Source organism: Cygnus atratus, chromosome Z (genome assembly GCF_013377495.2).
Source record: "Cygnus atratus isolate AKBS03 ecotype Queensland, Australia chromosome Z, CAtr_DNAZoo_HiC_assembly, whole genome shotgun sequence".
NCBI lineage: Eukaryota > Metazoa > Chordata > Aves > Anseriformes > Anatidae > Cygnus > Cygnus atratus.
The window spans coordinates 17897841-17912381 of NC_066396.1; the positions used below are offsets into that span (position 1 = coordinate 17897841).

General features: G+C 35.3%; 1 protein-coding gene across 1 annotated transcript in view; it reads left to right on the forward strand.

Annotated features, from left to right (window-relative positions):
* NDUFS4 (NADH:ubiquinone oxidoreductase subunit S4) overlaps positions 1–14248 on the forward strand; it is a 47881-nt gene extending 33633 nt beyond the window's left edge. Inside the window, exons 3-5 of the mRNA XM_035553674.1 lie at positions 6849–7021; positions 10700–10773; positions 14038–14248. Coding sequence (XP_035409567.1) covers positions 6849–7021; positions 10700–10773; positions 14038–14141 — 351 coding nt within the window. The 3' untranslated portion in view covers positions 14142–14248. The remainder of the gene's footprint in view (positions 1–6848; positions 7022–10699; positions 10774–14037) is intronic.
* The last annotated feature ends 293 nt before the right edge of the window (positions 14249–14541 follow it).

Sequence of the window (14541 nt, forward strand, 5' to 3'; positions counted from 1 at the left end):
CATGTATTTTTAAATGCCTTACAGGTAATGACAGTAAAAGAGCCAGCCACCTGTGTGTGTGGAAGTGTAAGGTTTGCTTTTACATATGCTTTGAATGAGTTCTAGGTAATATGCGCTATCTAAATCTTACTTTGTTGTAAGAAAAAGTAGTTTACAAGATATGCTATAAATAACTCAGAGGCTTTTTTCTACCTCATTAAAGGTAAGCGCACGGTTTATAATTTCCTCAATCTAAAGAATGTCATGACACACTGAAGTCTCTTAGAGGGCTAGCACTAGCAATATCAATATATTTCATACAAATACATTCTTTTTCCATTTTTCCTTCCCTGATCACCTGTACTCCCTCTATGTAATAATGATTTTCTTAATTACAGTTGTATATGTTACAGACTAACTGTGAAATGTAAAATCAGATACTTGATTCCTCTTTTCTTTAATTTCATGACATTTACTCAGACAACATTTGTAAAACTAGGAGGTACTGTTACAGGAAAAAATGCATTCTTAATAATTAAATAATAGCTTTTGTCTTGCCCTTTGATTCTTTCTTGGCTGAAAAACCTATACTAAGCATGAAATATCTGTCTATGCTGAAAATGGGACTTTGTTTTGAATACTTTATTTTTAAGTTTCTAAAATGTTGTTTACCTGTCCATCAAAAAACTACAGGCTGAATGGTAAGTATTTTCTGCATTTTTGTCATGCATTATGATTTGTCAAGAAAAATTCCTCTCTGCTTTGAGGTTTTTCAGTGTACCAGTAGATGCCAAATCTCATATTTCTGTCTTTATTTTGAGCATTATGGTTTAAACTCACAAAAGCACAACTCTGCAGCTTTTTACGTAAATTTTAGCATTAATCACGTCTATAAATACAATTTTTCTATTACTCTGGCAGGACACAAATGTGAATACACAGTTTGGGAATGTAACAGCTTATAAATAAAGTGCTTCAAGAATTGAAAGATGGGTTGGTGAGGAGGAAGTTTTCTACTTATTGCTATGAAGTCCATTTCAAATTTGTACAAAGCACATGGGATTTGCAGAAGTCCCATCGCCTATGGAACTGTTTTGGAAACTGACTTCTCCTTTCCATAGTGGCAGTGTGTAGATTTAAAAGTATTAAATGAACTTACGGTGATTCCAGTAGTGTGACAATTTCTGCTTCTATTAGACCCACTTCTTGGCATATCCTTCTCTCTATACCCAGTTTCTCTTCAGTGTTTTCTGCAAAACTGTCTATGTAAAGAGATTTTCTTTAAATAAAAGCTTTCTTGCCGTCATTATTATTATTGAATCCTGTCTCATGTTTACAGTGTTTGGTTTTCTGTTTGTTTTAATGTGGTTCTTTCACTGCTTTTCAACTTTTTTATTAATTGTTCTGCAGCACGGTTAGATGGGAGGACATAGTATGGGTAACACACGTTGTTCACAGATTACTGTGATAATACAAAAAGATTGTGAAGCCTGAAAGAAAGCTGTATTCTGTGTGATACAGACTTTCCTAAGGGCAAATACGCTTTTTTTCCCTTGTTATGTCTGTAGCTGTTAGATAAATGTTGTCTGACCATGTTGAGTTCATTCTGCTCCATTTTTCCATTCACAATTTGCATAGCAGACTTTGTTCTCTTGCACGTATTTCAAAAACACTGTAGTGAAATGTAGAAATGTAAATATCCTCATCCTGACGTCCAGCCTAAGCAGCTGAGCCCACCAAATAAAAAGCCTCTTTCACAGCTGCTATTTGATGGGTATTGTGCGAGCTGGTCCATGCTTTGATACAGCAGCTCATACAGAAAGTGTATTGCGATGTGAAACCTGAATTTAAAGCAAAACTTCATGAACTTAGGCTGGTAAAACAGGTTGGGGGTGGGGAAGTAAGCAAGCTGCTGTGAACTCCTGTAAAGTACAGAAAACTTCTCCTTTCCCTCCTTTCTAACAAGTGTAAACTCTTGAGGTTAAGTAGGTGGGGCAACCGGAAGTAATTACTAAGGCCAGTGGCATTTTTGCGGTTTAATAAAGGCAGAAGCTAATTATTCAGTTTTTATTTAAGTGAAATGATGCCAAAAAGGAGGTTCCTGCCGAGCAGCTGCACTCCTTCAGTGTTACCCTAATTTACCACAGACACAACTGTCACAAACAGAACTTTTAAACTTGATATATAGCCACGAAAGTAAGGAGCCCTTTGTCCGGAGTGCATGCAGAAGAACTCCTTTATACAAATCAACTGGCAGATGACGGACAATGATGAAAATTTGATTCTTTGAAGTCATAATGGTCATTGAAATGTGTGAAATTCTCGTATTGAAAAGAGAGCAGCTAGCAAGACTCTAAATCCTGGGTGGTTGCGGGAAGCTTGCTGGGAGGTTTTTCTGTGTTTTGACATCAACTTCCCATTGCTTGTTCCCTGTTTCCTTTATTTAAAAAAAAAAAAAAAAGGTGATGCTAAACAGTATAGTTGATAGCAGTTATGTACAGTTTTTGCCTATGCATGGGGAGAAATGTCAGAGCTGAAATATGATACCTTTGCGAACACCTGACTCATCCATTCAAAAATACTTATTTTCAGAGAGATTTTCTATCGTTTCTCTATTTGCCTTGAATTACAGAGTTCAGTTCCTTGTCGTCTTCGGAGTTTGTGTTACTAGTGGAGCACTTAAAGAAATTTTCCTTTCCTTTAAAAGTTATTTTTATGCCGAATCCTGCTTTTGTTGACTCTCTGCCTGTGTATGAGTTTTTCTCCCCCCGTATAGCACTTTCATCATTTTTATTAGTCCTTCCAGGACAGTTTTACCAGCCTTTCCACCATGACAAGTGCTCTTAAGTAGTGTAAGTTGTAATAAAGACACAAACTCCTCTTGGTTTGTAAGCAATTTGATGTTATTTCTGCTGCTTGAATAAATGTTTTGTCTCTCTGAGCTTATTTCAAGAACAAAATTTCCACAAATGGTTATTGAAAAAAAATTGAAGTTACTATTAAAAAAAACAGAGTATAGATAAATAATCCAAAAACGAAACGGTCAGAATTCATCTTTTAGATGGTAGCATGCATTAAAAACATGAAGCAGAATTGTTAATTTTTAGTACTGCAAAGTTATACAGTTCAAATCCCAAGTCTTTTATGTCATCACATTATTATTTAGAATTTGTAATGCTGAACACCTCACTAATATTTTTATATGCTAATAGAGCAAAATTCAGTAAAGAACACTTAAAAAGGAAAAGATAGTGTGAAACTAGCTGTCAAAAACATCATTGTTTTGGAAAGTTGGTTCACAGGTAGTTTCAATGAAAACTTGAACTCAGAACAAAGCTCTGAAGACACAGTAGAGAGTTCAACCCAGTGCAGCACAGTTCTTTTCAAGTATTATATTGTTTTAATGGAATCTTGGAGCGGGAGCTTTAGCCCATTGAAATGTCGCTTAAAGGACAGGTTCTTCTGTCACTAGCTGGAGCTGTGTGGATGAAATGATCACAATAGAGTGTTGTAATGCATTTTAAAAGTGTGAGAAATCAGTTTGTCTAGACTAAGAGTGCGCCTACAGGGAATAGGAATTTTAGAGCTTCTGTGCTCTTTAGGTGTCAAGTATGTGATAGATGCCAAGCCTTTTTATTCCATATCTTTGGCAACAGCTCAGCTATGCTACAGTACCTTACATGTCTACAGCAAGCAAAAACAGTGATTTTTATGTCAGGACAACTTGGGCTTCAGAAACCAGAAACTCATTGTCCTAACAACTGTCTGTTCAATTGCCAGCTTTAAAATGGGGAAGATATCAATAAACAATTGCTAGATTCCCAGAAGGCATGGAAACTTTAGCTATAATGAATCAAAGTGTGAAGAGCTAGCAACATCATGTAGATATTTTAGTTTTTGAAAGTAGGCAGGTTTTAGTTTTCACCTTGGAAAGATTTTTTTATGGGATGAATCCTACATTATTAGTAAAATAACTTTGATTTAGAGCCAAACAAGTTCCCAAAAAAACATGGCTTGAAGGAGTTTGGGATTTGTCTGGGTTATTGGTTTTGTTTTCGTCCAGATGAACAAGTCTAGGCATTTCTTTACCACAGTTACCTCATATATATAGCATTTGCTGGTTTTTAATAATGTTTTTTAAATAGTGTTCTGTACACACTAATATGTAGTGTTTTTATGGTTTTCTGGTTTGCAGGCTTCAAAAGAGAAAATGTAATATGTCTATAATGCTAGTTAGTATAGTATTTAATCACAGAGAATTCAGAAGCAATTCACAAACCTGTAAATCCGAAGCATAAAATTCATAATGGACATACAAATTGCTGAGTTAAATAATAATAATTAAAAAAAAAAAAGATTTTGTGCTATTTTCAGGCTTGCAAATTTAGAGGTATTTGATTGCTAACTAAACCAGAATCTATCAGTGTAGCAGGATCCAGATTATTTCAGAAGGGAAAATGAAATATTAGGGAATACTCTTACATTTTCTCAATAGAAACATGTTTGTTAAAATACAGATGTAAAGGATAATACACTTGTCCAGGTCTCTAAAAGGCAAGCTTGGAGGCATTATATAAAAGGCATTGAAGTCCCACCAAACTTTTACTGCATTTAAAAAAAAAAATTGGGTTAAACAAAGCAGTTTGCCAGCTCAAATAAGAAGACTTGAAGCTATTTCCTTCTGAAACTGTGGTTCAAGCTTCAGCAGTCAGAAATGCCAGTCTGTCAGGAGGTGTTTCTTGTGTGTGTTGCAACAGTTCAGTAATTGGTAGTCTTTCTTTTTCATATCATTGCTAGACTTATTTTAAAAATAAACATTATTTGATCCTAATGAAAGCATTCATAATGGAATTGTTAAGATATTTTGACAGTTGCCTTTTGGTAGTCTGGGTAGAAAATTTAAAATTTGGAAAATCAGTTTGCATGTTTGTTTGTGTCGCCTTCTGTTCTAATTGCGAATACAAGTCAAATGCTTTAAACATGCTCCCTGCTGCAGTTTTGAGGGATTGATCTCCCAAAGTCTATTTTCTGAAGTAAAACAAAAAATGAGACTTGCCATATTTCAAAGGATTATCTGGTGACAGCACCAAGAGCTTTTAAGTTTGCCACAAAACAAAATCCCATAAAGTTAGTAGCTACAGACATGTAAAGCCACAGTATTTTGTTTAAACTTGTTTGCCTTTTCATTCAATTCATGCCACTGCTGGTGTGATGAATTCAATATGCCCAGACTTCTGCTACTCTTTTTTGGACTTTAACCACTTTACAGCTTGTTCCTGGAGAGAGGAGGGGAGGGAGGGAGACCAAGGAGCTCCCACTGGCCTTTTAAGTATGTAAGGAACAGGAGTAGTTCAGGATTTGATGTTTGATTTTACTCTCTTTACTGTACTAGGGTGAACTGACAGGTTAATTTTATGTAATTACTGTTTAGTTTTTAAAGAGAAAGTTCACTTTATCAGGTGCTACTGAGAGTAATTTTGTGTAGCAATTCTAGTGAGGTTTTTCCTTCTTATTCTGTGTTGAAGTCAGCTTCAACATAAAAAAAAATATTTTTAGGCTGTTTTTTGTGATCCTTCAGTTTTTATCTTTGTTAGGTTTATTTGTAGAACGCGTACAAGCCAAACCTTAGTTGAGGAGGGCAACCTACTTCTGACAATATAACACATTATAAGCCATTTTTGTGAAGGATGGAATCTCCTGAATACTTTTCTCCTTCACAAAAATACCTATGAGCGTTACCAGTGTCAAATGGTGCAAATAAGTGAAGAACATCCCTTTAAAAAAAAGTCAAATTACTGTATAATACCTGTTTAAAAGACGTACTCAAACTGACACCACTGGTTGTTGAGCGTTGTTATTACTCAGCCTAAAAGATTGAGTCCCTACTGTTGGTCTAGAATGAGTAGTGCTAAATTAGGTAGCCTTATAATCTGCATATGTTGAATTAGAGTGAAAAAAAAATAGGTCTGCACTCTGAGAGGGGGTAAGTAAGTCAGCTGAAGAGCCCTGATGTATGTGAAATTTTGTTCCTCTTTTGATCTTGGATATCAACTAGTAGTCTCGAGAAGATGTGACTCTCAAAGCAGATATTCAGAGCTTGAAACGCACTTGGCCTTATTTTTTAAAGAGGAGAAGTCAACTTTGTGTAATAATGAATGGTTAGAGAAATAAGAGAGCTGAGTTCTGGTAACCTGCTCTACAGTGAATAGATTATTGTGGAAAAGATAACTTCTGTTTCTTCCTTCATACTAAGCATACCTTTTTCATTCATTGTGGATGTTGGTGCCTCTTGATTATATAAATATATATATATATGTATGCAAACTTAAGCCCAAGTGAAAGCATTTATACTACATCAGATAGATGGCTGACCAGGATCTTGGTGAATAGATCTGTTTGTATTAGGTGTAGGCTCCTAATGTTAATGTAAAATTTCCAGATTTGTTGATGCTTCAGTCTATGCTCTAATTCTTTGTTTAAAGGGGAAAGAAGAATTCACGATATATTTCCATGGGTGCTTTACCGGTACAAGTTGGAGCAGTCCTGCCTTCACAGCTGCAGTCCAAGAGTTGGAGGGAATATCTCCTGCCTATCGTCGGGCACTATCAATTGTGTAGCTGAGAGATGAGCAGGTTCAGGTAGCTGATCCATGTTAAATCTAATTCAGCCAAAGGAAGTAGGATGAGAGCTGTCCCAGTGTGAATCTGCTTCAACTTTATAAAGCTAGACTCATACATTTCTGCAAAACTTCTCTTATTGTAATAAAAAAAAAAAAGAAGAAATTGTGTAAAAAGCATAAGGAGTATTATTTTAGAAGTCTGTCTTTTACGTGAATTCTTTTTTAACAAGTCCAATTGTATTTTTCACAGGATATCACTTCTTTAACTGGTGTTCCAGATGAGCACATCAAAACCAGGAAAGTTCACATTTTTGTTCCGGCACGTAATGCGATGCAGGCGGGAGTTAACAACACAAAGAAATGGAAGATGGAATTTGATAACAGGGAGCGCTGGGAGAACCCTCTAATGGGTTGGGCATCTACGTGAGTAGTTACTGAATTTTGAGATAATTTTCTTCTATATTTGGCTCTTACTAGTCATGTAAATTTTAAGTCTGAAATCGTCTTCCTACCTGTAAATCTACTAGTGTTTTAACACTACTTACAGTGGTTGAGTTTGTTGGTCATATGATTAATGATTGGGTAAAAACAGATTTTAGCTCACGAAATCATCTGGAAGAGTTTGGTAAGTGTTAAACAGAAATTTCAACTATTACATTTGTGGTGATGTTACTGTATGCCAGCATCAAGAAGAGAAGGCTATTAGGTACCTGAAACAGCGAATCCCATCTCAACTGTCAGTTGCATGCGAAATTTAAAATTTGTTTAAACATAAACTAATGATACCTAGCTTCTCTAATTTTTTTTTACAAAGTTATATAAATACCCTGAAGATCTGAAATGAGGAGCTACAGTTAATTTTTAACAAACAATTTAAAAAATGAGTTTGTTTCAATGTTGCTATTAGGAGTAGTAAAAAATCTTAAATGCACCGAAATCCAGAAAAGGAGTAATGCTACAATTTAGAGATGTAAGTATAACTTAGATGTAGTTAATTTTTTTTTCTAAATGTACTACCTACATTTTACAATGTGGTTAGAATTCCTGTAAACTGGACAGCAATTTTTCTCATGATACTGTAATTTTGTTACGAAGCTGTTTTGTAGAGGCATTATCACGAAAGTTAATTATTATCTGTAAACAAAAATTAAACACTGGAAATTAACTTTCAAACTTCAGAAAGGATGCAGTGTGTACTGAAAATGTCTGGCTGCTATCATACTGGCATTTACAATCAACACAAAATTCTGATAAAAAAGCTAAATGCTTAACTATGAAATATTTTGGGAATGCATTTTTTTCCTGAAGATGTAGTCAGTCTATGACCAACTTGAGATTAAAAAAACATAAAATAAATTATGAAATATTAGTTGAAAATAACTCCGGAATCAAGTCGTTCTATTATTTTGGCTTTCCATAAAATATTGAGACTTAAAACCTGTAATGTCTTGGTGGCACTATAACTGCAAAGGAATTATGGAAGCGAAGCTAAACTGTTGACTAGATGAGGAAGAAATAGTAATTACAAATTAATATATCAATTGTATTGAAATACCCTGTTAAAATACCTGTTTTAAAACTTTAAGCTTCTATACAACAATGACCTCATCTTAAGCAATTTGTGGGGTTTTTTCACCATCTCATCTTAAGCATATTAAAATTACTGTTTCAAAATAAGATTTCAGTGCTTTAATACAGTTACAGCTTGGATGATTCCACTACTGCCAGTAGTCGCTATGTTTAGCAAGTAATGACTGGGTTGTTTCACAGTGGCCTAAATTAACTTACAGACTGTTGACAAGCAATACACCTTTCCACCTGTCTTGTGAGCCCCCAAAGTGTGTAGCCACCAGTGTCCAGTCCATTTATACCCCTGCACAGATTAGAGTACTGTAACCAGCTTTATATTTCAGGTTGAATTGAACTTTTCTTCAATTCCCCTTTGGTTTGCAGCTGACTTTAACTTCTTCAGACAAATTATTTTTCTGGGTAGGATTCTGTGTTTACCCTTTCTTTTTGAATAATGCGATGTAATTATTGGTGAGCCCCTTTCCTCTGAACTCCATACGCTTACTTACTGTAGGTCTTTGCTGTATTTCTGTGATTTTACAATCTCATTTCATTTTTTTTTTGTCATTGTCATCTCTTCTTGGTTGTAGTTTTTTCAATGCAAATTATCCAGTTGTAGATCTGAATAAAATAGATTCATGGCTTTTTTTTTTTTTTTTAGTTGGGAACTTTGGTTACAAGAATACTTATGGGTAGTTTTTGAGTACCTCCTAATATGAAGCTGTAAACAAAGAGACACAGGAATCGTATTGTTTCCATTGTACAGGATCTCAGAAGAAGAACAAAATTTAGAATCCCAATTCATAATTGCTGATAGATAGCCTAGAGCATAGGAAATGCTGTGGGAGTGTTACTACCACCAGGACATCCTGCTGGCTGTTCTGAACTCTAGCATTTGTTCACAGATTATCTCAAATTTAAATACATGGATTGCACATTGAGGAAAAGAAATCAGAAAGCTGTATTTAAATTGTATGATGGATGATCTTACCAGAGAGCAGAACACACCAATTCTGCACAGTCCTCATTTCCAAACTGCCTGTATCCTGGAAGTTTTTCAGTAAACTTTCAGTACTGAACAGGTACAAGTTCCTCGCTACACATCAAACTTAAATTCTTTGTTTCCCATTTAGTAGTGAGTTGACTACATTTTTCCAACCTCAATCACAGAAGAAACGACCAATAAGCAAAAGCTATCACAATATTGCAATATACTTGGTTGCATGATCACACAATGGACTAATTCATAGTCCCTAATTCTCTGTACTGCCTTTGTAAGATAAATCTTTACATGTTTTTAAGAAAGCCCATCACAGTGGCATGTCAAAGTGTAATTTCTGCCTTTATCCTGTTATTCTTTTTTTTCTTGGGGAATATATTGGATGTATAGTGAACTCCATTTTTCCATGTGTACATCAGATAAAATTACATTGTTGTCTTTGCTGGAAGCTAGATTCCCCCTCTTCCCTTCCCCCTCTGCCAGTCACAGGCTTTGTCCTTTATTGTAGAGTTCAGTGTTTCTTTGGTTGCTTTTTCTCTTCATTTACCCATATAGCTTCAAAGAGAGAGCAGTCAGAGGCAGCTCCTTCAATAGTTCGTTGCAATTTGGTCTTGTCTTGCAGTTGTCTCCCAGGCTCATGTGTGGTGGCTGGCTCTCGGAAGCATTATGCAATCATTGCACTCCTACAGCCCCTATCTTATGTCTGCAAAAGTCCTGTGGATTAGTTTTTAAAGTCCTTCTTTTTTAAACCTTTGTCATTGCTATTAAGTTAGTCTTTTATAGCAACAAATAAGGAAGTTTGTTTTTTACTGAGATTTTAATTTGTTTCAAAAAACATTTTGCTTATTTGCTTCCTTTCAGAAATGTGGTTGAGAATAGCTGATAATCTAAAAATAACCACTGTGTAATTACTTAGCTAGCACTTTGAGTTTCTGAACTTTGTTTTCACTGGTGGCCTGAGATCTGAGTGATGTACTGGAATAATTTTTGGTGGTCATGTGACTTCAGCCAAATCGGAACTATGAATTTGTTCACATCTTTTCAGTCTTTGATTAATTCCTGCTCTGTTCAGTTTGAAATTCTGCTCTCTTCTGCATAAGATTATTCTCTCATTAGCTACTCAGACTTCTGGCCTCCATGAATTGTTCGAGATTGCCGTAAGCCTCCCAGTCACCCAAAAAGAGAGTGTCCACACAGCTTTCAGAATCAAAAAGATTGTTGCAGTGCATTTATTATAAATTCAGCAGGTAGTTAGACATATTTATTGAGTAAAAAACCTTAAAACATTAATTTCAGCAGAAAGTTGGGAGGGAATTTTAAACTGAAAAGTGGAAACAATATTCTCCACAATGTAAATGTTAATCCTGGAACTAATTAAAAATGTTAGGGATTTTGAATGGTTGAAATTCAGGCTGCTTTTGAGGTGCTGTACTACAATGACTTGTGTAATATAGCTTTTGGCTAGCACAGATACAGATACAATTATTTTTTATTTCAAATGTTCTTAGAATTTGTCATCTGATTTCTTACAGAGCTGATCCTTTATCTAACATGGTTCTTACTTTCGCTACTAAAGAAGATGCCATTGCCTTTGCTGAAAAAAACGGTGCGTATTACATTTATGAAGTATGATAGATTCGGCTTGATGCTTAGTCCTCGTGGATGTGACGAATTAGTAGCACTGACTTAAAGCCAGGAATAACGCACATGGGGCATAAAGCTTCTTCAGCAGCTTTTCCAGTGGTGTGCAGCTTGCATCTATATTTAGTCTAGGGTAATTAATAAGTAAAATTTCTTGATCAGACTAAATTGTATGAAGTTGTTGGTTGATCTCTACTATGCACCCATAAAAAGAGGAATCCATTAACTTTTACAGTTAAAAAGCTAAACCATTCAGACCAGTGCAGTTTATTTGCACTACTTAAAGTCTGGTATATTAAATTTCCCTGTTGCTCTTAGAGGGGATCATTTTTAAACTTAATGGTCTTAACTGTATTGAAAAATAAATTGTATTCATTAAGACATGAATAGGATCATCCTATTTGCATTGGATATATAAACTCTTGTGAAATTTTTCATAATATTCTGTAATGTTTTGCAAATAATAAGAAATTATGGAAAATCTAGTGTTGCTTTACTTACACTTGTGTATTGTTAATGCTGCTTCTTAGGAAATTCAGTCTGTAAGAAAAAAACTGAATCCTGGCCATTATGTTAATGAGCTAGTTATGTTATCTCTTTGGACATAATATATTTTACCCTTTTGGTATGCGTATTCAAGTTAAATATTCCATATATTCAGTGTAGGAAATCTATGCATTCACTGAATTAGTAATGAATCTCCGTTGTGCAGAAAGCTACAAAGAAATTTTACCAACTAAACTAAGGCTGTGACTTGTATTTATTAGTTCAATATTTACTTAATTTGCACCCATAATTTTACCATAAGGTATATGAAAATTTTCTGCTGATACTGTGTTACCTAAATTAAGGTGGCATAGGATTATATGTATGACATGTGCATCATATTTTCTGTAGTAGTAGCTTCAGTATCAGATGCAGCTGGCAATAGAAATTTTACAAATGTTCTTTTAGAAAGAAATGAGGAATGTAGGCACTCATTTAGAATGGCACTGAACTGATATTATTGAAACTGAACTGATATCTGAACTGGTATTATTGAAATACGTCGAAGTCTGGGAACACAGGTAACTTCTCTGTCCTTTCAGTAAGAATTACCCAAGTTTTGCTTAACAAAATTCCTTGAAAACCTCATGTTTAGCTTCTGCAAATCCTGGATATTGCAGGTATTTTTATAAGATTGGGATATGATTTTGATACAGTTCTCACTGAATGACTTGAGGAACCTCGGGCAAGCTGTCTTTGTGCCTGTCCGTTCTGAAGCATCTTCTTTAGTAGGAATAAGAGCACAGAATACAGTAACAGGAGAGATCTCTGTCCAAAATGTGACTGCTCAGGATGGTCTGAAGTTGAATCAAGGAGGAAGCGTTCATTACTGGGTGAAATTAAAAGTTTAACCTGTAGACTTAAATTTGTCCTGTCTGACATCACTGTTGAAAAACATACAGTTTTCATAACAAAGACAGAGTTTTTCTACTCCAAAGTGACCTTTCGTCACATGATGTTCTTTCAGAGGATGTTCTTCCACAGGCAGTGAAATCTGCTTTCTATCCACTTAGCTTGTATGGCAGAGTTATGGGCAAAAATAATCTCTTACAGCATTGTAATATTTTTATAAAACTGACCTCTGCTCTTTGTTGTGAAAAACTGACGGTTCCTAACTCAAGGAGCGTGTACCAGAGTGTGAAACCTTATCACATATGGCTGTCTATTGCAATCCAAAGGTAAATGTAACTAACTTTGTGGATTTTGGATAGCTATGGCAGGGCAAGTCATTGTGCTGGCAGTTGCAAATCTCTTTTGGAGGTATTCAGTGCCTCTCTATCTAGTGTATAAAAAGATGAAGCAATAACTTGGGGCTGTAGATTCCTTTGCAGCAACCAAGTGCCTCAAAGTTAGGTGTTGTTATGCCGAATGTTGCAATACCACAGTCTGTCTCTGGATGTAGTTCTGGCTGTTCACTCAAGCTTAAATTGTTAATCAGAATAGTAGGCAAAAGTCAGTGTTCTCACACATGGAAAGAATATGTTTTTAAAACCTCACCCGTATTCCAGTATTTCTTCTGGAGAATAGTTAACTTGGAAATTAACATTGGTTCAACCTAATAAACAAAGAAAATCTTGGCATTTGTGAATACACAAAATTGAGGCACAGTGACAGGGCAACTTGTGTATCTTAAAAAACATGTCTTGATGTGTAGACGCATTTTGAGTGTTTTCTGTGAATATCTTAACAAATGTAGAATTTCAGATATATGTTAAGCCTTTTCAGATTTATCGAATTTTTGTTTTAAAACTAAAGAAGTGTATCATCTTATTAGTAGCAGTTAAAACTGCATTCTTATCCACTTCTAGCTTCAACTCAAGAATTTCAACTTTGAGTGAAATGTTGCAGTTAAAGAGACCAAACTTTGGAATACTGAGTGCTGCCCTGGCAACTTTCCAGGCACCTGGAGGGTGCAACCAATTTGCATTTTGATTTACATAAACACTAATATCTTCACCTCCTCTTTTCTGACATTTTTTTAGCATTTCTCTGGCTTAACTATCACATAATTTACTTGTCTTCTATCACTTCATTCCCTTCTCTTTTACTCCTAATTTTTTATGTTCTTGTAAAAAGGTTAAGTATTATACTCCCTTTTAATGTTGACTTTTTTTCTTTGCTGTTCCTTACTTTGGTCCTCCCACCTTTCTTTTTTTCTCCAATATCCGTTGTCTCCAGTGTCTCCATTAACTCCCAAAGTTACTGTATTGGTCTCCTGTATGCTATTTTTTATGTCACTTCACCTTTATTTCTGTCCTAGCTATTTCATTTCCTGTCCCAGCATACACAGAGTGCCTTTGTGATGCTATAGAGTAACATAGATGCTATAGAGCTTGTGAAGCCGTGAACTTGCAGGGCTGCATACAGAAATGGTTGTTTTTCCCTGTTGAGCTTTTCACTGATGACTGTCAAGGTTTCTGGAGGAGTAGTGAAAGTTGAGGTATGCAGTATGGTGAAGTATCTCAATTGTGAGAACAAGCATGTATCACGTGCATGGCATTTCTGTATTCTCTGCTGCCAGCTGCAAAGGAAGAACCTAGTGGATGCCTATCTGGAGAAAAAGATACTAAAGTTAAAAGGTTTAAGTTGCATTTGCTCTATATTATATGCTGTGAATATTTAAAATTCCTTTTTTTTTTTTTTTCTCCCCCCTGCCCCTGACCATTTCCCCCACAACCCCCAGGCTGGAACTATGACGTTGAAGAGAAGAAGGTTCCAAAACCTAAATCCAAGTCTTACGGTGCAAACTTTTCTTGGAACAAAAGAACAAGGGTGTCTACAAAATAAGTTGGCATTGGCTGTCTCTGAATGTGAATAAAGTCAGCTGTGCTGTATTTATAGTCCACGTATAATACATCTCTTAATCTCCTAATAAATTTGACCTTTAAACTACAGATGCATCTTGTGATGTCTATTTAAAATGTTTTTGATGTCTCCAATTGAACCTGTTACAAACTTCCTTATATGTAGAGAAGATTTGGGGTGTTCATACTTCTAAAAATTTGCTGCATTAGGAATCTATCAGAAGGAATGCTCGAAATCAGCTGCAACTTTAAAGAAAGATTGTGGTTTATCTTTCAGGGTAATTTTATATTCAATATCTTGCTTAAACTTATCAACTCTGCATGTACAATCTCTCAATAGAAGTGTATTTTTCTCATTATATACAAGATAAATCTGTTGGATG